Genomic DNA, 27,341 nt, shown 5'->3' on the forward strand with positions numbered 1-27,341 from the left:
AAAATCGGGAATAAAATATTCCTTGTTTGAGTGAGTTTCAGAGGTGATGTTGTATTACTAGTAATTAATACACACATTAATTTTATAATTTTATTTTCAACAACATAACATATTTGAGCATTAGTTTATATTCATAATTCATTTTGTCATTACAATACCTTACAATCTACTTTGTTACAAACATTTGTATTTTCTTACAAGTACAGTATTTTAAAATAAGTTACATACTTAACATCGAGATATATACTTAATAACTAAATTATTTACTAGAAATAACATTATATTAAAGCTTTTTAAAGTCGAAGTATAATTATTGGCGATACTAAATTATCACATTAACATAGCGATGATAAAGTTCTATAACAAATTAAGTTAAATGCGAATTATTTTAATTTTGGTTATTGTTTTTTATTTATCGGGTTTCCATCTAAATCGACTTCTGTACTGGGAACTAAAGGTGGTTTGAAGCCGCCATATTCTATTCGTAAATTGGTCATTTTAGGAATTCTATCTGTTCTTCTTTGTCTATCAAATTCCTGATTTCTTTCCCAAGTGAAATTATATTCTTTCCTTGGTGGAGGTCCGAAATATTTTTGATCATTTGGAATATTATTTGTTGGTAAATTTGTATTATTTGTAGCATTAATGTATGTGTATGACGAAGCGTATTGGTTGCCCCATAGCGTGGAATAAACGGGTGTTTTATTCAAACTTTTTAGATATTCATCGCTAGCTTTTTGTATTTGATAATTTCTTTGAGATTCAGCTTGTTGTTGCGTTTGGTAATTTTGATTACTTTGTTGCGTTTGATAGTTTTGATTCGTTTGTTGTAATGTGGATACTTTTTGTAACGGAATATAGTTTATATAATGTGCTCCATTTTGCGTATATCCCCCATTTCCATAGCCATAATATATCGTCGGATCTATTTTCTCAAATTGGTACGGAAAATCCTGTTTTTGTTCTTTTTCCACGGGATATGGTACTTTAACTTCTACGGGGTAGGGTACCCTTTTTTCAACGGGGAACGGGTTGTCAACGTATTTCGTAACTATGACTGGTTTTTCCACTATTTTCTCCACCACAGTTTTAACTGGATAGGGTACTTGGATAGGTACTTTTTTCTCTACAATGTGATCTATATGCACTGGATAGGGTACTTTCTTCTCGACTATTCTGTCCACTGGGTACGGTTTGGGTACATGCACTTGGTAAGGTACAGGGTGGGGTACGGGCACTTTTATATGTCTTTCGACTATTTTTGTCACTGGTTTTTCCACAATCTTTTCTACGGGTACAGGAATCCGCCTTTCCACTGGGTAGGGCACAGGTACTTGTACTTCTTGAGGTACAGGGTAGGGTACTTTCTTTTCAACCGGGTAGGGTACAGGGACTTCTTTGTGAACGATCTTTTCTACCGGTTTTTCTACTGGTACCGGTATGTGAATATGTTTTTCGACCGGAATTGGGTATAAAACTTTATGTTCAACGGGAACTGGGACAGCTATAGGAGTTGGAACCGCTATAGGATGTATAACATTTTTCTCCACAACTTTTTCTACCGCGTAGGGTACATGAACTGGTCTATCCACATATACTTTATGTTCGACAGGATAGGGTACACGTACTTCGACAGGATAGGGCTTTAAAACTTCAACAGGGTACGGTTTGTCGACGTATCTAGTAACTTCTACGGGCTTTTCCACAATAGTATCGTATCTAACTGGATACGGTACTGGTCTATCGACCGGCACTTGCTTGACCACTTCTACTCGTTCGGGATAAGGGACCTTCTTCTCTATATATCTATCTACGTATTTTGTTACTGGAACCTCTTTTTCTATTATAATCGGTTGTAATACTTTGTCGTTGTTGTAATTTTGATTAGATTCGTACGAATTTCTAGGATTTGACTCATTTGGTTTTATGATAACTTCAGTATATGAATTACCGGCTCCATCGCTATCGTTAGATTTATCGTGATTTTCTTGTGAATTGTGTTTTTGTTGTTCTTGTTGATTTGTTTCGTTTTCTTGCAATGACATATATTGTTCGTATAATGCTTTGGCATAGTTTGGTGGTCGTCTATCGTTCATTCTGCCTTCGTCTAAATATTCATGATATTCAACATCATTTATATGTGTTATTTCTAATGGTATCGATTGTTGTATTTCTATAATGGTTCTTTCTTTTTTAGGAATTACAGTTTTGGGTATATTTTCGCTTTCCGAAATTTCATAATCCTCTTGATTATTATCATTTGTATCATTATTAAGAAGTCGTAAAGCTACTGTTATTGGTGTTAAATAGTTTTGACTTATAGGCCTTGGTGTAATATTAACCAAATTTTCATCATTATTGTTAGCGTTGTTTTCGTTCAAACTATTTTTAACTGCTACTAATTCGTAACCGTTTTCCATATACGGTACCATGGTTGAAATAAAATTATTAATAGCTTTGTCTTTGAAGCTGTCATTATTCGAATCCTCCACAATTATTGGTGTATTGAATTTATATTCATCGATTATATGATTTTGGTTTCTATTATTATAGTGTCGTGTCTTTGTATTTACAATATTCCCATACTTAGTGGAGACAGTATGTTGATTTTGTGGTGTAATTCTTTTAGAATCAAAGTAACCTTGAGACCTAGCACTGTATCTATGACGGGGTTTAATTAAATCATCATTTAATGAATAAACGGATCTTTCCACCGCATGATTTATTTTCAAAAGATCTTCATTCGATATTAAGTCTTGTGTAGAAGCTACTAAGCGTGATATTCCTTCTTCTTCAGTAAATGTAATTGGTCTAGTTGTTGTTGAATAAGTAAGTAATCTTTCATTTCTTTCGTTTGTAGGTGGGTCTACTTGAAAATGAACCGTACCGCGATACGATAAAGGCGCATTTTCTTTAGCACCAAAATCTCCATGTAATGTAGTGACGTCATTATTTGGAATCTCTAAGTATTCATTCGATTCGTGTGTATGTTTCGTTTCATCGTTAGTGCAATTGTAATTTTTAAATACTTGTACCAATTCAATATTTTGTTTATCGTTTTGGTTCGTATTGAATTTTGTGTTTTCTGTATATCTATTTTCGTTTATTTGATAATTATTATTGGGAACATTTTGAACATTATTATTTGCATTGTGTTCTACGCGGAAGTTATAAAATTCCGATTTAGGTAGTTCGTTATAAAATAAATTGGAATTAGGATAATTAGGATATTGTATATTTTGTAATTGTTCTGGTATTATTTGGAATACTTGGTTGGATTGTAGGGTAGGAGCCGGAAATTGAGTTTGTAGAAGAAATATTTCTAGCGGATTCTGAGCTCTGAGGTCCGAAGTAGCGCTTGCTTCTTGCGTCTCGTTGGGTATTTTTGAACTGTAGGCTTGAGAGGTTATCTGAAAAAAAGTTTTATTTAGTATTAAATTTCTTGACATAATTCTAATTTATTGGTGTGAAATAGATTTTTTTGTATGAAGTTTTGCTCATCTACACAAAGATAACTAAACCGATTTAGCTGAAGGTTTGGTAGGCAGATAGATTAAACTCACAAATAAGAAATGTAAACAATCCTTCTATTGTCAGAAATAATGTAAGTGACCAATTCAACGATAATATTATAAATGATAAGTTTTTTTTTATTGGTTTAAAATGAGTGCTGATGTGATGAAATAAACCAAATTCTGTTATTGACTTTGAACAAAATTAACGAAATAAAAAAGCATTTATCTATAATATTTACCTGATCCAAATCAATAGCCCTCTGTCCCAAAGCAAAATTGGACGTATGTGTGTGGTGTCCATTTGTGGACAAACTGACTGCGCCGTGGTAGCCGCTACCATCGGCTATGTATCGTACGTGTTGATCTGACTGTAAGGATAATATATACATAAATATAAGTATATAAATCTATACTAATATTATAAAGCTGAAGAGTTTGTTTGTTTGTTTGTACGCGTTTATCTCAGGAACTACTGGTCCGATTTGAAAAATTCTTTTGGTGTTAGATAGCTCATTTATCGAGGAAGGCTATAGGCTATATATCATCACGCTAAGACCAACAGGAGCGGAGCAATGCGGGTGAAACCGCGGGGAACAGCTAGTAAATCAATAAATCAGATTTGTTTAAGTTCTGTGAAAGAAAACAGTAAAGGTAAGAAAATACCAAAAAAGTAAGCTATAGATATCAAATAGGGTTCTCTCTATGTCCTCTGTTGGTGTTGTCTCTTTATCATCGGTTAAAAAAAATTAATAAGAGACTGCGTGAATAATTTAAGAGACGAAGAATTTAAAAAGGTATATTAGCTAATTTTAACAATAGATGTACAGGGTGTCCCACCGTCGGTATACTAAGCTCAAAGGAGGTTATAGTTTTGCATACGCTGAGTACGTAAAAAATACTTATAAAATTCCTGCCTAATTTTTTTCAAATAGATGAATTCTTAAAACTCTATGTGAACACCCATAACAAGCAACTCGCCTAACTTTGCCACCAGCACGTGAGCTATCGTTTAAGATTATGTTTTCATAGACAAAATGCTCATATTAGAGAAGCGGAATAGGCCGGCTGCGCGAAGCTAGAGAAGAAAATATGGATTTTCAGGAAAAATTTAGCAAAACATTTTTGACGAAATTTTGTTGTTTGTCTTTTTTACGTGATCAGTGTATGCAAAACTACAAGTCCCTTCGCGCTTAGTAGGTATACCAATAGTGGGACACCCTGTATATTTAGGTACAGTTTTACCCATAGGTTTGACCTTTTACTCGACAAACGAATCTCTTGTTTCTAAGTTATCCTAGTTAGTTTTACTGCGCAAAAGTAGAGTAGGTAGGTACTTTCAGTCGTAATACATTTATCAATTTAAATAAAAACAATGCTCATTCATCTGCATGACTATCTGTCTGTGTGGTGTGTTCAAGTGAGTCTCCGAAAACGCTTTACCGATTTTTAATAGAATTTCAAAACGTTTATCTCAAAGAAAAATGAACAGATTAACGTGTCAAGAATGCAGTAAAACACATACCAATGCTATTAAGTTGATTACAGTACAAAAAAGCCTTGGCCATAGCCTTTTTAGCTAAGTCCCTTGCACCCGTTTTTTCTTGTATTGCGTATACAATGTTATAACTTGTTATTTGCTGAGATAGATTTCACATTGATTTCTCTGATTTTGTATGTTATATCAATCAGGAGCAACAGGTAATTTTTATCTATACATATTTTATATAGGTCTATGTCCTATACATACTTATTTTATCACTACCTACATCATTATTATAAAACAAAGTCCTTCGCCGCGTCTATATTATTATGTCTGTTCGCGAACCTAGAGACAAAAACTACTGCATCGATTTTCATTCAGTTTTCACTAATGGATAGCATAGTAGGGAATATTTAATACTAATTGTTAAGTTTAAGATTACGAGGGCGAAGCCGTGATACATAAATTTCGCTGTTTTCGTATCAATTGTTACTTATGAACTAATTGAAAAACTGATTCATGATAATAATTTGTCTCTGGTTTAATCTATAGGTACTAATATTACAAAGCTGAAGAGTTTGTTTGTTTATTTGAACGCGCTAATCTCAGGAACTACTGGTACGATTTGAAAAATTCTTTCGGTGTTAGATAGCCCATTTAACTAGGAAGGCTATAGGCTATATATCATCAAGCTAAGCTCAACAGGGGCGGAGCAATGCGGGTGAAACCGCGTGGCACAGCTAGTATAGAATACACTATAAAACTGAAGAGTTTGTTTTAAGGGGACAATGCGCGTAAACCGCGGGGTACAGCTGCTGCTAATTTATTATATAGTTCTAATGTCTATTAAAAATAAAAACCACATCCAGATCTGCTTAATCCTATAGGCATGACGTAACATACACACTATCACTTTCGCTTTTATTAACAAAAGAGGAAAGAAAGGGAGACACTTTTAATTAAAATATTAAATAGAGCAGGCTCCAAGGAGATGTTCGTTTGCAAAAATCGCGGACCTAAATCTGACTTCTGATATATATTGTATAGATCCCAGACATCCTATAGACAGATGTTGCCAACCAGTTTTGTGGTCCCCCTGCCCGCACCCCGGTAATTAAATATGGCATACAAAGAAAAAAATAAAAATTTCCAAAACATGCCGTGTGGGGTATCAAATGAAAGAGCTTATTGAGTAGATCATGAATATATAGCATACTATATACATTTCTTACACTTTCTCTAAGATTTTTTAGAAAATTTACGAAAATGGTCCATTTTTGAGTTAACTTTAAACCACTATAGATTGAAAACTCATCAATATATTTTTTAAATTATTATTTTAAATAATTAACAACAGTCCATTGTTTATGATTCAATAGTTCGTAATATAATATAAGTGAGCTATGTGGTGGATTTGATGAAAATAACTATATACTATATGAACTTGAAAATATACTCGCCATCTTTGAATGCTCCCCCCACTCCCCCATGCACTTATTTCACTGTACGAAATATTGAATCGTAAACAATGGACTATTGTTAATTATTTAAAATAATAATTTAAAAAATATATTCATGAGTTTTCAATCTATAGTGGTTTAAAGTTAACTCAAAAATGGACCATTTTCGTAAATTTTCTAAAAAATCTTAGAGAAAGTGTAAGAAATGTATATAGTATGCTATATATTCGTGATCTACTCAATAAGCTCTTTCATTTGATACCCCACACGGCATGTTTTGGAAATTTTTATTTTTTTCTTTGTATGCCATATTTAATTACCGGGGTGCGGGCAGGGGGACCACAAAACTGGTTGGCAACATCTGTCTATAGGATGTCTGGGATCTATACAATATATATCAGAAGTCAGATTTAGGTCCGCGATTTTTGCAAACGAAACTCCACTGAGAGTCCGGTCTAAAAAAGGAAATGTCTTTTTTAATTGACAATTTTCAACGCGTTTGAATGTCAAATATATTAAACGGTATTTGTATGATTTATAATGTGTTAAATGATCCGAAGCGATACGCGCGGTTTAACAGTTTTTGTTGTAAATTTCTAGATGGCTATCACTTCCCGGTGAACTAATCGTTTTGTGATTAGCCGTTGATTAGTTGTATTTAATAATTTCGTTAAAAATTATGAGTTTCTTTATTTTACATTTACCTGATTGTTTATGTAAAACATTCAGAATAAAAACAATCCTATTATTTCTCTGTTAGTGTTCGTCTTTGTTTATTTCGGCTTGAAATGATTTGATGTATAAATTCAGATTTCAGAGTAAGGCTAATAAAATGTAATTAATGTTATCCTACTAATTATTAGTATAAATGCGAAAGATAGTGAGGATGTGTGTGTGTGTTTGTTACTCTTTCACGCAATTACCACTGAACCGATTACAATGAAATTTAGCACACATGTATAGGGTAACTTGGATTAACACATAGGATAGGTTTTATCCGGGAAATCCCACGGGAACGGGTACTATGCGGGTTTTTCGCGGGTGGAAAGCTAGTAATATTATAATGTAATTACGAAAAAAGATGGTTTGCCGGTACTAGTTAACTGTACTACTGTTGAAATATAAATAGGATTCATAATTTTTTTATTTGTGGACCACCTGATATTTAACATTATTTAGATTATTATTTTGTTAGTTTATAGTCATTTATTTTGAAATTTTTGTAATGTTTTAAAAGCAAAAATCTAAATATGTACTAATTGTAACTTAAATTTGAATGTAACACATGTTCATTAAATTCTATTGTTTTAGTAATTACTTAGTTAGGTACTATTTTATTAATAACAAATTGTAATTTAATATTCCGATGCTATAGATATAGGGGATGTAGCTCAGTGGTAGAGCGTTCGCTTTGCATGTGAAAGGCCCCGGGTTCGATCCCCGGCATCTCCATTTTTTTAGTAGGGTTAATAACGTTTTTCTTAAACATAGTAAAGAATCATCTTTTTTTAAATATCTTTCGGTTCTTTCTTCATTTTATTTCGAAAACTTGTTTCATAAATTACTTGGTTGTTTAAGGATATAACATTATTTTCTATTATAGTCAGCCAAAAATTTAAAATGCCCATGTGTTTTGGTCAGTATCGTACACGGTACAAGTCCTACTATAATATTAAAAATGCGAAAGTTAGTGAGGATGGTTGTGTGTGTGCTTAGATTACTTAATGATCTAAGTGTGTGACGTATGTGCATGTTTTACGCAAATACTACTGAACCGATTACAATGAAATTTAACATACATATAGAGGGTAACTTGGATGGACATAGGATAGGTTTTATCCCGGAAATCCCACGGGAACGGGAACTATGCGGGTTTTTCTTTGAAAACGCGGGCGAAGCCGCGGGCGGAATACACATCATTGCATCCATAAATATAAGGAAATGTAATAATCTGTGTTATAAATATACACATCTAACCGTAATATCCAATAATTAATTTGATTTTTTTTTATACAGACAGATGCTTAATTATATAAATAAGATATAACATTGTATATAGGAGTAAAAGTATTTTAATTTACCTCAGGTAGTTTGACGAAATAATGTCCCACAGTTTGCGGCCCACTCGTCCTCATGTCCCAGCCCCATTGCGCGCCATTTTGGATTTGGTTCTGAAATAAGAAAATCATTTTAGATTAGAATAATGTTCCAAAATTACATTTTAAAACACGTTACGAGCATTTTACTGTGACCACTATTTTTTCGCTCAATGATTTCCCACGGGAACGGGAACTATGCGGATTTTTCTTTGAATACGTGGGCGAAGCCGCAGGCGAAAAGCTAGTTGTTTAATAATATTATGTGGTGATATTCATACACAAATTAACGTGGGAACGTTGTTTTAAAAATAATAATAGTTTAAAAAAACTAAAAAACACGCTTTTTATAGAAAACCGAACTAAAAAATAGAAAATTTTATCAAATTAGTGTATTGTCATCGGTCCTCAATAAATATACAAAGTTTGAACGAAATCTGGCCGTTTAAAGTGGGTCAAAATCGCGCCCAAAGAAGTCGGTTACAAACAAACATATAGGTGAAGCTAATATAAAGCGTACATGTACATAATAGTACATAATGTACATAAAACGAAGTCACTTTTTCTGTCCCAATGTCCCTTTGTAACTACGCAACGGATTTTGATGCGGTTTGTTTTAATAGATAGAGCGATTCAAGAGGAAGGTTTTTGTGTATACTTTAATATGTTTTAGCACAGACTAATAATAATATACTACGTATATAAGTACGGTTTTAGGCAAAGCGGGCGAAGCCGCGGGCGGTAAGCTAGTACAAGATAAATCTTTAATTTCCCGCCAAGCGTGCATGTACTAATCACAGAAAGTAGGCTACACCATTCTTTTTATATGGATTATTGCGTAATATAATAGAATCTGGTTCATTTGATCTGACATAATCCATAAAAGAGAGAGGCCATTAATCTTCCATAAAAATTGTTACATGTGTTTATTGCTTTTATGATTAATAAGATATGATTATATTTTTGTTTTATTATGTATGTAAAAGGCGAAAGTTTGTAAGGATGTATGGATGTATGGATGTTTGTTACTCTTTCACGTAAAACCTACTGAACCGATTACAATGAAATTTAGCACACATATAGAGGGTAACTTGGATTAACACATAGGATAGGTTTTATCCCGGAAATCCCACGGGAACGGGAACTATGCGGGTTTTCCTTTGAAAACGCGGGCAAAGCCGCGGGCGGAAATCTAGTAACCTATAAACTATAACCACCTTTGAGCTTAGTATACCAACAGTGGGACACCCTGTATGATAAAACGTTAAAATAAATGGTATGTGGTATATTTTCTTTGTCAAACCACTCTTACTGATATCTCTATAAGGCCAGCCTTGCTTCCTGTATCAAGTTAATAAATAACTTTGTCTGTAAATAAAGTAAAAAATATAAGAAAGTAACAGTATCTGGTTACACAAGTTTGTAGTTTTAGTTTTTGATATAATAATCTAATATATAAAATTCTCGTGTTTAAAGTCACACTCCGAAACGGCTTGACCGATTCCCATGAAATTTTGTAAATTATATAAAGTTAAGTTGTTAGAATCTTATTAACCTATGATTAAATTATTTTTAATAATGTATCCCGTGGCTCTTATTAATTTATAATTTAATTAAATTTTAACCAAATTGGTGCAGTAATTTTTGCATGACCGAGTATCGAACAGTTCAACATTCATCCTACAAAAGAAATGGTTTTCTTATACGAGATTTGTTCATATACGACTACGAGAGAAGTATATTTTCTTCAGGAAATCTATTTTACAAACTTTATCTTAATCTGCTTAACGGTTTAGATATGAAAAGGTGACAGATACACTTTCCCATTTATAATATTAATATCTATAGTTATGTAGCTATACAGGAAGTTTGGTTACATAAAGCTCGGTAAAGCTCGTGAAAGTTTGCCACAATAGTAGGCGTATAGATTAAGTTATATATTTTAACTTTAAGCTAGCCATTCTACTTATAAATTCTATGGTTCAATGGATGTATTATTTAGATAACAGTTGACTTAAAAGTAACTTAAGTAACTTGGTTGTTGTGAAGTCCCGTGTCCCTTAGTGGGGTATGGGGCAGATGCATTATACATCTGTTTCACTGATCGATTTTCTTTAGGGACAAGTAGGTGATCAGCCTTCTGTGTCCTGCCAGACCGAGACATTTTTTTTCTTCGTCTCCACCGGGAATCGAACCCAGGACCCCTCTGTTCTACGCGCACGCGTCAACCACTGTACCAAGGAGGCAGAGTTTATACATTGCTACGTAAAGGGCCGCTAGATCGGATACCGGTTCTTATATAAGAGTAAAAGTAAATCCACTACAATTATCGTTATTTATTGCATAATATCGTTTGAATTGTTTATTTAATTAGGGTGTCTAATTTGTCGGATCTAAAGTTGTTAGTTCAATCAGAGATTATAAGTATTGTTTTAGTTTAAGGATATTGAAAAAGAGTCTATCTATGTATTTTTTAATGCCTAGATTAAGGTTCGTAAAAGGTCTTATTAGTTAGTTATCTATATAATAATAATAATAATAATATAGCCTTTATTCAGATCACTTAATACAATGTTTTTTATACTTATGTAAAGAACTAACATTAAAATCTTAAACTTAATAGATATGATAAAAATTTAGACTAATATTTGTTGTTTAGTTATCTTTCCTAGATCTGTTTGCCAGTCGGCAAAGGCCTCCTCCAACCTCTTCCATTCCTTTCTTTCTTGAGCCACTCTGTTCCATGTGGCTCCTGCCACTTGTCGAACGTCATCGTCCCACCTTTTCTGTGGTCGGCCTCTTTTCCTTTTACCTTCCCTAGGGTACCACCATGTCACCCTTTTGCTCCATTTGTCGTGTCCTCTTACCAGGTGACCAGCCCATCGCCATTTGAGTCTTTTGATTTTGCTTATTACATCGGTAATTTTCGTTTTGTTTCTAATGACGATTTTTTTAATTCTGTCGGACTTTTTAATGTTGAGCATGCTCCTCTCCATTGCATTCTGGCAAGTTGCCAATTTGTTTGAGGTGGCCTGATTCAAGGACCATGACTGACACCCGTACGTAAGGACAGGTAGTATGCAGGTGTTAAAAAGTTTGCTTTTTAGGTTTATATGGAGCTCTTTATCTTTCATAGCCTCTCTTAAACTCCAGTATGTTTTCCAGCCATTTGTAATTCTTCTGTCCACTTCCTTCTGCATAGGATCTTTTAGAGTTATGAGCTGCCCTAGATATACGTACTCGTCTGTATAGCTGATTTGAGTGCTTCCTAGATCTATAGTATGTTTGTACCCGTTTGTCATCACCCTAGTTTTTTCCGGATTCATTGCCAAGCCTACTCTCTCACTTTCTTTCGCAAGTTCCTTTATCATTCTGGTTAGGTCTTCTGCTGTTTTTGCCAGTAAAACTATGTCATCAGCAAATCTTAAGTGCGATAGCAGTTGACCGTCTATATTAATTCCGAGATGTTCCCAATTGAGTCTTCGGAAGATTGATTCTAGCACTGCGGAGAATAATTTCGGAGATAGAGGGTCTCCCTGCCTTACGCCTTTTTCTACTCTGAAAGGAGTACTTTTCTTTTCTAGTTGGATTCTTGCTCTGCTGCATCTATATATGTTTCTTATTAATCGAATGTACTTGTGCTCAATTCCTTGTTCTAGTAACGCTTCCCATATTTTGTCATGTTGTAGAGAATCAAATGCTTTACTATAATCAATAAACGCAATGTAGTATATGAGTTGGTATTCATTGTATTTCTCCAGAATTTGGCGCACTACGTGAATGTGGTCGATTACTGAGTAGTCTTTGCGGAATCCTGCTTGCTCTATAGGTTGGTTTTCGTCTAGGGTCCTTTCGATCCGTTTTAGGATAATTTTAGCAAAAATCTTATATACATTCGACATAAGACTAATAGGGCGATAATTTCCTATGTCATATTTATCACCTTTCTTATACAGTAGGATGATGTGAGACTTAGTCCATTGCTGGGGGATGGTTTCTGTATTCAAGATATCATTGAACATATCTGTGAGGATAGGTAGCAGGATCTCTTTGCTATATCTTAAAATTTCATTGCTTATGCCGTCGGGCCCGGGTGCTTTCTCACTCTTTTGGGTATCGATAGCCTTACTGACTTCTGCTTGGAGAATACTAGGGGTGTTCGAGGTCTCCACTAGATTGATTTCGGCTTGTGTAGTGTTGTTTTGGTAAAGTTTTTTGTAGTATGATGTAGCTGTTTTTAGAATGTCAATTCTGTGATGATCAAATTTTCCTCGGTCGTCTTTCATTTTTACAATCCAGTTCTTCGTGCCAGTCAATTCTTTGAGTGCTTTTTTAGTTCCACCGGTTTTCAGTATGTAATTTTCTATCGTTTGCATCCTTCGTTGTTTTCTATCCTTTCTAATACTTTCATTGATATCTTTGCTGATTTTGGCTAATTTCTGTCTTCTATTTTGAGTACTTCTTTCGTTAATAAGGTGATTTCTTTCTTCTAGGAGTTTTATAGTGGCTGTTGATAGTATTCCTTTTGAATCAATTTTAGTATCTGCTGTGAGTTTAGTTTGGGTTTTGATAATATTCTCTATATAATTGTATTTATCCTGGGTTTTTAATTCCTTAGTATTCTCTTTGAAGTCTTTTAGTTCAGCTCTTAGGGCTGTTGTTATTTGCTCCAATTGCTGTTCGTTGAGTTTTGCGTTTCTTGAGTCTTGTCTCGGTCTAATCTTCTTTGGTTGATTTATTTTGAGCTCAGTTCTAAGTAGCCTATGGTTGGTATTGAAATTAAATCTTTTAATGACAGTAAAGTTTGTGAAGTAGCTGTTTCTGTTGGTCATAATGAAATCAATTTCATTTTTTGTTTTACCATCCGGCGAGATCCAGGTCCACATGCTGTTTCGGTTCTTCTTGAACATAGTATTTAAGATTGTTAACTTGTTTTCTAGCGCGAAGTTTGTAATTTTTTCCCCATTTCTGCTTCTAGTCTTGTTACTATATGAAAATTGTCCTAGTATTACGTTTTCTCCTGGGCGTCTTGCTCCAATTTGGCCATTGAAGTCACCCATGACTATAAGGTTTTTATGGGTATGCTCTTGAATGGCTTCGTTTAAATTATGGTAAAAGTTATTTATCGTTTCTAAATTTGATTGCTCTGTAGGTGAATATATTTGTACAATAGACCACGGTTTTTTATATCCTGGTAGTTTCAAGTTCATAATCGCTATCCGTTCTGAGATTCCGATGAATTCTTCCACGTATTGTTTTAAGTATTGTTTAATAATAAATCCTACCCCATATTGGCCTTGCGTCTCCCCTATTTGATATAGTAAAAAGTCTGGATGACAAGTAATACTTTCGCCCATTCTTCTCACTTCGCTCAAGCCAATTATGTCCCATTTGATAGATTTTAGCGCATATGACAGTTCCGTAAGGTTTTCTTCTTTTCCCAAGGTGAGGACATTGAGGGATCCTATGTAAATTACTGATTTTTGGTGATTGTTGTCTTTAGGGGTTGGAGGGTTGTGGTCGCTTTCCCCCTCGAGGACCAGTCGGCTTGGGGGAGTTCGTTGGTTTTTTGTTTCTTTATTGGTTTCTTTGGTTGGTTGTGGTTTCCGTTTGCCGTTCTTTAGTTGCTATTGGTTTTTATTAGTATTAGGCATGTTCGAAAGGGAGCTGGATCTATATCGCATTAAATCAAAAGCATTAGTCCTGTTTGTCTTCGTTGTGTTTAGGGTTTGTTGCTTTTTTGGTTGATTATTATCTGAGGAGGGTGAAGCGGATATTTCCCTTTTCCTTTTCTCTTGGCTGTAATTGTTCTCTTTTACAATTAATTTATCATATTTCAGATACGCTATGTTGCCCTTTTGTCTCTCTTCAGTTAACTTGGCTTGCAGCTCTTTTCTTTTTTGTAACACATCCTTCGAATAATCCTCCGCAATGTATATAGTTTTTAGTTTTTTTTTACTTCTGATAATTTCTGTCTTTTTCCAGTTGTTTATAAATGAACACAGTACCGGTCTCGGTTTACTGTTCTCTCTCTTTCTATTTCCCAAGCGATAAATTTTGTTGATATCGTATTCTTCTATTTTAATATTCAAATCTTGATTGAAGGTTCCTTTGAGCTTTTGTATTAGTTCATAAGAGGATTTTTCGTTTTCTTCTAAGCCGAATATTATAATATTATTGTTTTTCTCAGCCCTCTTAAGATAATCTACTTCTTTTTCCAGTTTTTCTATTTTAGTTTTCAGGTTCTTATTTTCTTCTATAATAGGGATTAATTTATCATCCATCTTTTCCATAATGCTATTTGTTATAGAATCTTTCAATTCAGCATTTTGACTTTGCATCTCTAATTTCATTTTTTCGAATAATATTTGAAATTGACCTTCCATCTTATATTTTTTTTTTACTACGTGTAATGAGACGCAATAGTAAAAGATAGTAGAAGATATTTTTCACAATTGGCAACACTGTTTAATATGTCAGATCTATTGACGTTTGCTACAAGTGTCACTGAGTGAACGATTTTGTTTTCGTATTATCTAACCTCTAATCCAATAGTTGATATTGTGGTTGTAGATTCACGGTGATTTCCAGTAATCGCACTTCACTGTATGTTTTTAATCGCTTCCAAGAGGTCCCAGTACTGTATCGACGAATACTAGCAACCAGAAATTACGTTTACTATTTTATTTCGCTTAATTTCCCTCGGAGTTTATCACTGCGGTGTTTACAGTTCTGATGCCGGAAACGGAACTCCACGTTAGTTATCTATAGTCTATACTAATATTATAAAGCTGAAGAGTTTGTTTGTTTGTTTGAACGCGGTTATCTCGGGAACTACTGGTCCGATTTGAAAAATTTTTTCGGTGTCAGATAGCCCATTTATCGAGGAAGGCTATAGGCTAAATATCATGAAACCGCGGGGCGCAGCTAATAAATAATTTGGAAAATCCAAAAGTGCACGCCTCATATTTTTTTTTAAATAAATATTTATTAATTATTATTTTTGTTTCTTTAATAACAATTAAACCACATCGAATCAGACCCTGAAAAATGAAAGGGTTCTATTCCTGAGCATACTCAAGCGTAAGAGAAAAAAAAAAGACTCGATTAGTAAAGTATTTCGGTCGCTATCGTGTTAACAAGAAAAAGGATCCGCACATACAGACACACGGACGTCCAAGACAGAACTTTTTTAAACTGTTTTTTAACTAGTTTAAATAACAAAAATGACATCAAAAATATCATGAACGTTAAGAATAGTGTTTTTTCTTAATATGTGTGTGTATGTTTTATCTTACAAGTGCAATGTATGATACATAAAGACATTTTAAGTTTGAAAAATCAGATGTTTTGCGCGAAGTGACAGTAGTACCCACCTCAACGCTTCGCTTATGAGGCGTGCAATAAATAAATTCCATATTTACTACAAATTCTATGAAGTTATGTATGAAATATTGTGTTACGTGTATCGGAACTTTAACAATGGAACCGACATCCGATTTAAGATTGTGTACCACTACAGATGTGATGCTATAAAAATATATGTCCCCGAGAAATAAATTGTACAAAATTAGAAATAAATAAAGAAAATGTATATGAATTACGTCCAGCCTTTTCAGGTAAATGTTGTATTAGTTGAATGAGTTAATTTACAATTTTTTTAACAGAATATAAAAATAGTTAAATAATACTAAGTATTATTGATTGTTTAGTTACGATAACTACGGACAGCAATAGATAATATGTATATTTAATTATGTTTTACTTATTATCTAATTATAAAAAGAATTCTTAATTATCTATGTAAAATAAAACGATTTTTTTTGTTTCAAATAAGTTTCAAATACACTAAATATATTGATCATTGAACATAATCACCTCATACAAATAATACCGTATAGTATTAGTCAGTGTAAGCGTGCGTAAAAGCGAATGTAAAGCTATAACTAAATATAGCATAGCTTTAAGTGAACCTAGACTTTATAGAAAGCATTTATTTCCTATATTTTAAACAATAGCAGCTATGGCTATTATGTCGCAATTCTATTTGAGAACAGCTGTTAATAATTAGTGGGTGTTAACAGTGATAAATTTCTATGGTACGGCTACACAGAGATAAGTTGAAAGTATAGGTTTTATGTTTTATGGTACGTCCATGCAGAGCTAAGAATTACTATTAATTGACAAATATTCTATGTTTTATTATACATAATATAAGTTACCTAACTAGGTAATTATTATTTATTAAGTAGATTCCTGATTCTTAAAATTCCATATCAAGTATTGATTTTCGAGATATCGCGTATGGAGAATTTAACCTATGGCACTATGGTTGCTTGTGCGGTATTATAACTGTAACATCTTTGGTTGTAATTTAAATATAATTAACTAGCTTTCCGCCTGCGGCTTCGCCCGCGTTTTCAAAGAAAAACCCGCATAGTTCCCGTTCCCGTGGGATTTCCGGGATAAAACCTAACCTATGTTACTCGTGGATAATGTAGCTTTCGAATGGTGAAAGAATTTTTAAAATCAGTCCAGTAGTTTATGAGCCTATTCATTACAATCAAACAAACAAACAAACAAACAAACAAACAAACAAACAAAGTTTTCCTCTTTATAATATTAGTGTAGATTACTATCCACGTTGTGTTATTGCTGATATTTGTGTTTTTGGTTATTATTATAAATGTAACTAGGTACATAACAAACAAGAAATTCATTACTTACCACTTATTTGTTAAAACCTACTTATAATTCTCCTTAAGTATAACAGACAAACATTTAAACTAAATTAATATTTATTAATACAATACTCACCCCCTGGTTTGTGTGTGCGTAACTCCATACACTAAGCGTAGTCAACACACCGAGCCACTGAAATATATATTATTTAGTCAGTAAATAATCTATTATTATGTAATACTGAGAATCGCAATACAATAAAACGTTTTAAAAAGAGTGTCATGGCTTCAAAACATCTTCAAATTTTATTCAACGTGAAGAAGCCTAATAATAAGTAATCACTGGACGAAAATTTCTATCAAGTGATAAGTATTTTAGAAGTTAGGTAATATGCTGGAGCCGAATTATAAAAAATATTTTTTGCCTAGTGTGCCTATTTAGGCACACTACAAAATATATGAATCAAATTGATTATTAACCACTTATCGCCACGTTCACAACTTACCGTTCGTCTGTTAGAACTCTAATCTAAAGTCTAAATATTATACTAATTAGATTTCTAGATTATTTAAATAAAACAACAGTTGTAAAATAAATTTAGATTTTTCATTAAGCACTCTACATGACTAAAAAAGCAACGAAAAAATTAGAATAACGTACCATGACACAGGCTACAGTTGTTGTTCTAATCACTTAGGACTACCTGTAACAAATGCAAAAATAATTAACGAAAAATATTTTGAAAACACCAACAATTTTATATATTTTATACGCGGCATGTCATTTGCCGCCATTAACAATAAAGAAAAGATTTCATTAAAAAAAAGAATTCGCATTCTTTTTTTCGAATCTCAATCTCGAAAAGAATTCGAATGTTAACTTTTTTTGGCGCGCTTTCATACACCACAGAGTAAATAGCTATAGAACCATTATAGTATACTCTGTATGTATTGCATAAGTCACGACTGACCACATGCCGGAGTAATTCACCATATAATGTAAATTTTCTTTATCCATATAAGTGTAATTAAGTCACTCTCACACGTCATTAACTTAACGTTCAATGTGTTGTGATTAATCTAATCTATTGCATACCTATTACCTAATAGTTGACGACTTGAGGAGTGATTTGTTTTAACTCAAAAACTATTTGGCTGATTTTAGAAATTATGTAATCATCGTGAAGCTGTATCTTTTGGTGAACTTAGATACATAGGTGGTTTATTCGTTTTCAATTTATTTACCAATATTCAATAATGTGAAAATTGAATACCAAAAAGTAAAAAATATACTAACAAATAAACACGCTTTTTTAACTATGTTTTTTTTGTAGTTGATACCGGATCATTTAATCATGAAGAGAATGTATCGAATGATCTAAGATCGTGACTGATCCATTATAAAGTTTAAATACAAACATACAGTTGAAGCTAATAATAAAAAGCGTTTTAAAGGAATCCTTGAAAATTAATAAGGTAGGTACCTACTGAAGTTATTTTTGTTACCATGTCTCAAATTTCAAGTTTCAACCAGTCAAGTGTAGCAATAATTAGGTCATAACGTGGTCATAACACATTTATCGCTTTCTATTTTGGCTATTCGATATTAAGCTATTCAACCGTAGCCTAGGTCTTAGTTATCTAGTTACAAGCTGTAGAAATCGATGGAAAATATATTTCGACTTGCTTTTTAATGGTGCATTTAAATGTAGATTATGTTGAAGATTTCTTGAGATTTAGGTATGACTGTTTTTATTGTAAGTTAATAGATATTCTAATACGTCGTAATAGAGCTGTTTTTCATTGTTATTTGTGGCCTATATATCACATACATTATGTACTAGAATTATAATATGTCGGTAACTACTGCTATTTTTTCATATTTTTTATTCTTTGGTCAAATTGAATTAATGAAAATAAAGACAAATTTATTAGAGCTACATACTCAGCATATAGGTATGTGTTATTTTGGTAGACCAAATAATATGTAAATGTTTATAAGAACAGTTTAAACTTGAATTTTGAAAATTTGAATTTTTTAATACCTATTATTTTATTTTACCAGCCATTTAAATTCATATTATGTAAATGACCAAAACAAAATTTGCGTAAAATTTAAATAATAATTCCATATGTTGAGTTTCGATTAATTTTGAATATATGTATAGATATTATTTTCTCTCTTTATTGTTTTCTTGGAAAAATGCAAATGCAGTTAAAATGACGTAATAACATGTTTCATGAAGGAGATATGAGATGCATTTCCTAGAATTACCACATAATCTAGATGCAATCTGTGGAAAATTGAGTGTTGCTAGTTTTTGTTAACACACGGGAATCATATGTCACAAGATATATTACACTTACTTACATCTATACCTACTAATTATAAAATTGGAGTGTCTGTTTGTTATAAATACTTAACCGCTTTTTACTAAATGCATGTACACAAAAATGGTAATTTTTACAGTGTTTTTCTGTCTGTTTGTTTAATACGGCTGGACTGATTTTGATGGGACTTTCACTGACAAATAGCTGATGTTGTTATAATACTATGTTATTGCTTAAGATAATATACCTCCTTCTATATGTTAATATTATTGTAAGTTATCAATTAAGATAGTAATAAGTACTTACATGTACAATGTATATAATATGTATTTCAAAAAAGTATTCCTAGATTCTTCAATATATACATTATTTTGATTGACGGTAGTCGGTAAACGAGTGTTATAAAATATAATATATCACTTCTGCTTATTAAGCAGCATAAATCTATAATTACCTACAGTAAACATTAACGTTATCATAATATCAAGTTTCTGAACATCAATTAAACGAATTTATCATCATTAATATCTAAGAATTACGTCCGTATACATTTTCACGCAAGTTGTCAGCGAGTTAGTAATTTATAAATATTTATATTATGCGACACAATTATGTCATAATTTAAGTGATCAATTTTCAACACGCAATTCGGAAGAGGCGTGTGCAATGTTGCATGCGTGTTTTTGTAGATTGCTTCCGGATTTTATAGTCTACGCTACGCTCTGTTATCTATTCCTTCAATTGTGTCATAAATCATAATGTAGGTATGTGAATGTGACATAGTTGGCTTGGCTGTATTGTGTGTTACCTTCGTCTGTTTGTTCGAATTTCAAAATTGGATGGAATGCGTTTGAAATAACTACTGCTGTTAATTTTAGTACATATACTGTTTGTCACACTTAGGATTACGAGTCCTATGTATCTTATGAGTTATTAATTGAGTATGTAACATGTATTTGTTCATTTATCATTCCTGCGTGACATAGGTATAGTATTTAAGTTTTCATCCCGGGTCAACGGTCAACCCCAAACCAAGATGCCCGACGGCGCTGGTGTGTTAAAATTATTTTTATGTATATACGACATATTTTCGAAGAATTACTTTATTCACAAAATTTATTACTTACTAACTATATAAAAATATTTGTATGATCTAATATTTATATTCGCTGTCCCAAATACTCAATGTTTGTTAATAGGTACCAATCATAATCCTAAGTGGAAAGGATTAAGGGGTTTACAGGGGTAATATTATAAGTTAGCACAAAATGAGAAAATGAATACACATAATATGACTAATATTTACGGTACAAAAAACATACATACGGTCTACCTAATTATGCATCATTAAACAAATATTTTTAGGATTTTAATAGCTATTTTATAGGGTTAAAAATTAAAATAAATAACTATAAATTCGGTCTTCTCCACAATAAAAAAAAATACATTTATTATTCATCCTAAAAATAAGTTAAATTTATGTAATTTATATTATTATTTTGAAATTATGTTGTTAAAATAAATACAGAACTTTTATATAAAATAACCAATATTTACAAAATATATCTAGTCTCAAAATACTTACAATTAAACAAAAACGCGACACAAGTATAAAATTAAATAAATAATCAAAACTTCACACACGTTTTTGAACGCACGCTTTTTTATCTATGGCGAACCTTTCGCTTTTCGCGCGCAAACTGTACCAGGGCGCTAAAACAACTGACAATTTTACACTGCAATTTTCGTTCCCTTTCCAAGTGAAGTGAGAGTTGGTAATCTAGACGTTGGATATTAGGTATCTCATATCTGTTAATAATAATTTAAGTAAATAGATTTCTAAGTTCATAGAAGGGATATCGTTATCATATTGAATTAAAGTCCGTCCTGATTTTACGCAGATATTTTCAACGGAGGAAAATTCACATAGCAAAGAGTTTAGTAGGATAATCTATCCTACTAAACCTATCCTATGCTATCCTACTAATATTATAATTTATGAAAAGTTTGTGAGGATGGATGTATGTGTATGTGTTATATGTATGTACTATGTATGTATGTTTGTTACTCTTTCACGCAAATACTACTGAACTGATTACAATGAAATTTAGCACACTTAATAGAGGGTAACTTTCGGAAAACAAATATGAAATAAGTGCGCTTTTTATATAAAAAATAAAAAAATCGGTTCATATGTTATGTTCATGACGATTATAAAGATAAAAAATGAATATAAACAATCAAATAAGGTGTGGAACTTTTGTGGAAATATTGTATGGGGAATGGGGATCTGCCACCGAGCCGTAATTTAAAAACGAACGACGCCGCGGGCGAAATGCTAGTATGATCTATATGTCGTGGCCATATCGTAGATTTGCTCATTTCATGATATGATCGATCATTTCACGAAATGGTCGCATTTCATGAAATGGCCAACATAGTTTGATCAGATCGTTAAATCGTCAACGTTTCACGATTTGGCCATCCACATTTGGCCAGATCGTATAAAATATAAAGAGTCCATAAAATATCAAAAAATTTCAGAATATTCTAAAAACTTGTTTAACGTCATTTAAGTTAGTGCCGCGGCAGCGGCCGGCGAATGCTAGAAGCAAATCGTTTTTGCTATAAAAAACATTTAGGTTAGGTTAGGTTAGACTTTGATAAACAACGCACGAGCTGAGCGAGCAAAGCGAGCGTGCCGCGGCAGCGGCCGGCGAGTGCCAGAAGCGGATCGCTTTTTAAAAAACAAACAATTATAATACTATAGTAGGATATATAATTATTAAATATATATCCTAAAAGAAAAAAATGCGTCTTAAATTATTTTATTTAAGACGGATTTTTTCTTCAATACATAATATAAGATATCCACATTTTCCATAGTACTCGAACCGTCGTAAATTCTTTGCTATGACTTTCTTCATATTGTTATTACTTAAACGAATTATGAAGTTTTTAACTGCGAATAAATAAATTTTCGCCGGCGGCCGCCATCTTATCACATAAACATAGAGCTAGCAGCGCCTCTACCAATGATTAATGTAACTATTTTACGATATGATCAAATAATTTTGATCATTTCATGAAAAAACCGCGCGTTTAGTTGGCCATATCGTGAAACGATTTCTTATCATTGATCTGCTCAAGCCACATCATGATGTGGCCAAACTAAATCAACAATCATATCATGAAATGAGCAAATTTACGATATGGCCACGACATATATATTATTAAAGTTATAAAAAACATCACACATACATCATGTAATCTTAAAACGTAAATAAACAACTTTTGCTTTCCAAAACCTGTTGGAACATCAATTTAGTAAGTAGAGTACATTAAACTTGTTTGTAATGTTTGATTTCACTACAGATTAAAAATATATCTATCATTTGTGTAGGTAACATACCTACACGTTTTTAATTTTTGTTTATATTAATTGTGACTGCTTCGTAAAATAAAAAATAAAAAATTATCAACTTTTCATGTAAAAACCGTATAGGTGTCCCGTGTCGTAGGTGACGTGGGAACACTTTATTACTTTATGAACTAAGTTTGGTTGTTAATTGTTTTTTATAGACAAACATAATTTTAATGAAAATATATAAAGAATTTTTTTTCTTTCGTTAGAAACGAAATCGCTAGCAAAACAAAAAATAACATTTCCTGGTAATTTTAATTCCGTAGTTGTTACTGGTTGTACGATAAATCAAAACATTGAGTACTAGGCGATCAGGCACTGATGGAAGGTAGAAAAGCCACTCTGCATATTTTGTGTGCAAGGGACTTTATTATTTTATAATAATAACAAGCGATTCCTGGTAATTTCGTAGGTGCACGGTAAATCAAAACATTGAATACCAGGCAATCAGACACTGAAAGAAGGTAGCCTTCCTGCATTTGTCGCATCATTCGTGGGCGGTGGGCCACACTGAAAGTTTTGCGACTCAAAATTGTATAATATTATATATATTTACTGTCTGTTAAAGTATTCTCCGTTTCATTTAAAACACTTTTTCATCCGTTCAAACCATTTCTGGAAACATGAGGACCATTGGTCCGAGGGTATGTTATCTACGTGCTGTTTGAAAGCAATCACGGCCTCTTCTGGCCACGTAAATGTCGAACCACTCAATAGATTTTTTTATTTTTGGGAAAACGAAGAAATCGCACGGTGCTAGGCCAGGACTGCGTGCGGCATGGGTCACATATTATGCTCTATGTTTTCAGAAGCCAAAATGACTGTTTTGTTCGGGGTGTGCGCCGAAGCACTATCATGGTGCAACAAGATACGACTTCTATAGTCGGATTTTTAATTAGACGAAGCCAACTGACGTTTACTGTGTTGTCAGTTTTTGATGAAATAAAAATAGCGTTGTCAGTTGTCACAAAGTGAATCATTGAAAAATCCGACAAAAAATACACCCAAAAGCTTGTAAAAATAAAAAGCGCTTCCTGGTAATTTTGTAGATGCACGATAAATCAAAACATTGAGTACCAGGCGATCAGACACTGAAGGAAGGTTGAAAAAGTCTCCCTGCATTTGTGTGGAAGGCTATTTATCATATACAAATTGTACATGTAGTACGCTTGATGTTGTATAAGTTAAACGCGCGTCTTTCCTTATTTATTTTAGTCAAATATGAATATTTTACGGCTAAATTAAATCGGTATTTAGTTGTTTATTTTTGTCCTGTGGGCTGGGAATGGCTTAATCTTATGCAAACTGTAAAAAAACGCAATTATCATACCTACTTACGTCTGTATGCAAAATTCTATAGATTTCTAATCAAATTAGTATCTATTAGCTATTGAACAAATAACAAGTACTCAAAGAATAGTGTAGGTACTAGGTAGGTAATATGTAGATTACTCTACATTAATGCACACACTTACATAATATCAACAATAACATATTGTATTACTAAACGCGTGTAACATGATAAATAATAACATTTGTCATTCTAAAATCATAGTACATACCTCGTAATTTGCATGAACGTTCTTCCGTAATTTAAGTAAAATTTCAAGATCACGTCCGCGTCATGGTCATACCGCCATGGAGTAAGGCGACGATTTTGTTATCTTTGAATCTTGCTAAAGAAGTTTCACTTCTGCCACGTGTGCTCGACACACACGCTCTTTTTTTAAATGAGGCATTTTACAAGTTTATTACAAAAATGACATAACAAAATATTTTGCTATACATAAAATGGGTGGAGTCGATGCTTCAAGCTCCGCCCGATGTTTACAAACTACCCCGTAACTCATAACAATGTACCAGGCTGTCATGAATTCGAAGAGCACACGTAGTACAGCGAAAAAAATTATTGTTTACAAAATCACTGGAAATGCAAAACAATGTATCAGGCTTGCATATATTGAAAGAGCCTTAGGGAAAGAGCACGTTCACTTACTTACACGCGTTTCTTTTCCCGCGTTTAACCTTACTACGGATCTACAGTTTTAGCCTAAGCTACAAAAATATTTTTTTTTTCACTAGCTTCTTACCGTGGCTTGTCAAAGAAAAACAGCATATTTCCTGTTCCCGAAAACTTCCGGAATAAAACCTATACATATTTGAAGGTGCCGAATTTCATCCAAATCGGTCCAGTGGTTAACGCGTGAAAAGAGACAAACAATGAAAACTGCTATAATATTATTTCTCTGTAGAAACTGCTCTCCGAGGTGGCAAAATTATATTAAATTTTTCTGTATTTTCATGATTCAATAGCGCTTCTATTAGCGCGAATTATTTAGTGGAGATACAAAAACCTGTGCAAAAACAAAAGATAATCAATACATAGTATAAAACAAAGTCACTTTCTCTGTCCTTATGTCCCTTTGTATGCTTAAATCTTTAAAACTACGCAACGGATTTTGATGCGGTTTTTTTTAATAGATAGAGTGATTCAAGAGGAAGGTTTTAGTATATAATTTATTAGGTTTTAGACAAAGCGGGTGAAGCCACGAGCGGTAAAGCTAGTCCATCAATAAGATAAAAAGACGACAGATCAAACCCGCCAATTCACATTTGTATGTGAATAGGCACTTGAAAATGGCTATTAAAGTTTTAAACGGGAAACACCTGCGGATATTCACCTATGATCCACATCAATCATTTTACTATCCAAGCGAAATGAAACAAGAATCAAATACATATAGCTATTACATAAATTTTACATCCGGACGGTATTACAACATAACAATTACCTTGGTATTCGTTACATAATAATGGGTTCTGTGTACAAAATGATGAACAAGACAGCTCACATGTTAGTTAGGACTATAAAAGGAAAAAAAAACATATATATATACAGATTAAAAATCTAGGTCATTAACTAACATTATCGCACATGAATCATAAAAAAATGTTTATTTTATTAAATATTAAAATTATTGTAACTAGTATGTTTAGTGAATTTATCACTCTTTTATTGAAAAAAAATCGAAAAGGCCCTTTTCTGTGTGGGAAAGTTATGATTTTTACGATTTCAATGCAACCTAGACTTGAACAATTATTTTAATTCGGGTTTAACAATGTAAAAAAAAAACAATGTAACAAAGGAACCGACACAAACGATAGCTATAAATATAAACTATGTACAAAAAATATTTAATAATCTTTTTTTAATCGCCCCTTAATACCTAAATAATTGGTAATGTTTAAGAAGTTTATTTTTTCCATTACTAACTTTAAATAGGTAATAAAGAATCTATTTAATAATTTATAATACTATGACTGGCCTACGTTTTCCACCCCTAAAGTTCAAAAGGGTAGATCGTAATTCGGCGTACCTACGGAAAAAGTGTAACACTTATAGAGAAGAATAAAACATTTTCTTACGCTTTAATAACCTCAATATATACCTATAACAATTTCACCAGAGTCCATCTCTTCCTCATACTAACAACTTGACAAGTAACCATAAGTTAATTGCGGAAATGACAGGGCCATTACGTATAATATGTAACACAAATACCATATAAATAAACGACGCATGTCCTGCGTAACCTAAATTACACTTATGACATAACTAGTATAAGGTTTACTTGAAGATAAAAATAGTGGCTTAAAGTTTCAAACTGCTAATTGCGTAACGTTCACAGAAACCATAAATGCTGTTGCTTTAAATTGGAAGTGTTAATTACTTGATTTGATGATTTTCGATAATAGATACAGATACATAAAGAGTTTAATAGATTTTGAATAAGATTTTATCGTTGCTTAAATCGTTTATCTAGCGATATATAGCGGGTCGTGGCCACAGGTATAATATGTTCGAATCCGTACTTAAGTCTTTAATTTCTAAATATAGGTACCTATGTACTTAACATTGTAATACCCTAAAATGAAACAAATTATTAAATACATAAAAAAGCCTTTCCTATCAAACTTAAGTAATCGCCAAAAAGGTTCCTTTAGCCATTTTATAGTTATTTTAGTGTTGTAAAAAAACTACTGTAGAGATTGTGTTACTCTGAGGTGTTACTACTAAATAAATACTACTTTTACTATGCTTTGCTTTCTTCTCTAACTGAAAAAGAACGCTAAAATCAAAAGCAGACAATAGGTATTATTAAACAGTGCTTATCAAAAAGTACACGTGGTGGCTGGTGATCACGTCTTAATAATTTCAAAACACCTAAATTGATAACAATAATGATGAGAGAATCATGAGAGAATGGACAAATTAATGTAGAGAAATTTTGTAGTTAGGTACCACTGTGGGTACCACTAAACCGCCCGGCTCGGAGCAATTAACAAGCCTAGA

At 32.7% G+C, this 27,341-nt stretch overlaps 2 protein-coding genes and 1 non-coding gene across 3 annotated transcripts; 1 reads left to right on the top strand and 2 right to left on the bottom strand.

The window, feature by feature from the left end:
* Window positions 1–387: 387 nt before the first annotated feature.
* LOC149896900 (uncharacterized) lies at window positions 388–21,326 on the bottom strand. The gene is made up of 6 exons (XM_090117093.1): window positions 21,149–21,326; window positions 17,894–17,936; window positions 17,369–17,425; window positions 8,537–8,626; window positions 3,755–3,883; window positions 388–3,410 (listed from the first exon to the last, which is right to left on the bottom strand). Exons 2-6 carry the CDS (start codon window positions 17,894–17,896, stop codon window positions 399–401), a joined length of 3,291 nt encoding a protein of 1,096 aa, XP_089973219.1. The 5' UTR covers window positions 17,897–17,936; window positions 21,149–21,326; the 3' UTR covers window positions 388–398.
* TRNAA-UGC (transfer RNA alanine (anticodon UGC)) lies at window positions 7,836–7,907 on the top strand. Its single transcript has one exon. It is a non-coding gene; the product is annotated as a tRNA-Ala (tRNA).
* On the bottom strand, window positions 14,177–15,281 carry LOC149896902 (uncharacterized). The gene has a single exon (XM_090117298.1). The coding sequence runs from the start codon at window positions 14,935–14,937 to the stop codon at window positions 14,179–14,181; it is 759 nt and encodes a 252-aa protein (XP_089973424.1). The 5' UTR covers window positions 14,938–15,281; the 3' UTR covers window positions 14,177–14,178.
* Window positions 21,327–27,341: the final 6,015 nt, after the last annotated feature.

This window comes from Colias eurytheme, chromosome 27, assembly GCF_061535395.1.
Source record: "Colias eurytheme isolate Ceu_HAF_F1 chromosome 27, ilColEury1 Martin Lab GWU primary, whole genome shotgun sequence".
Taxonomy (NCBI): Eukaryota; Metazoa; Arthropoda; class Insecta; order Lepidoptera; family Pieridae; genus Colias; species Colias eurytheme.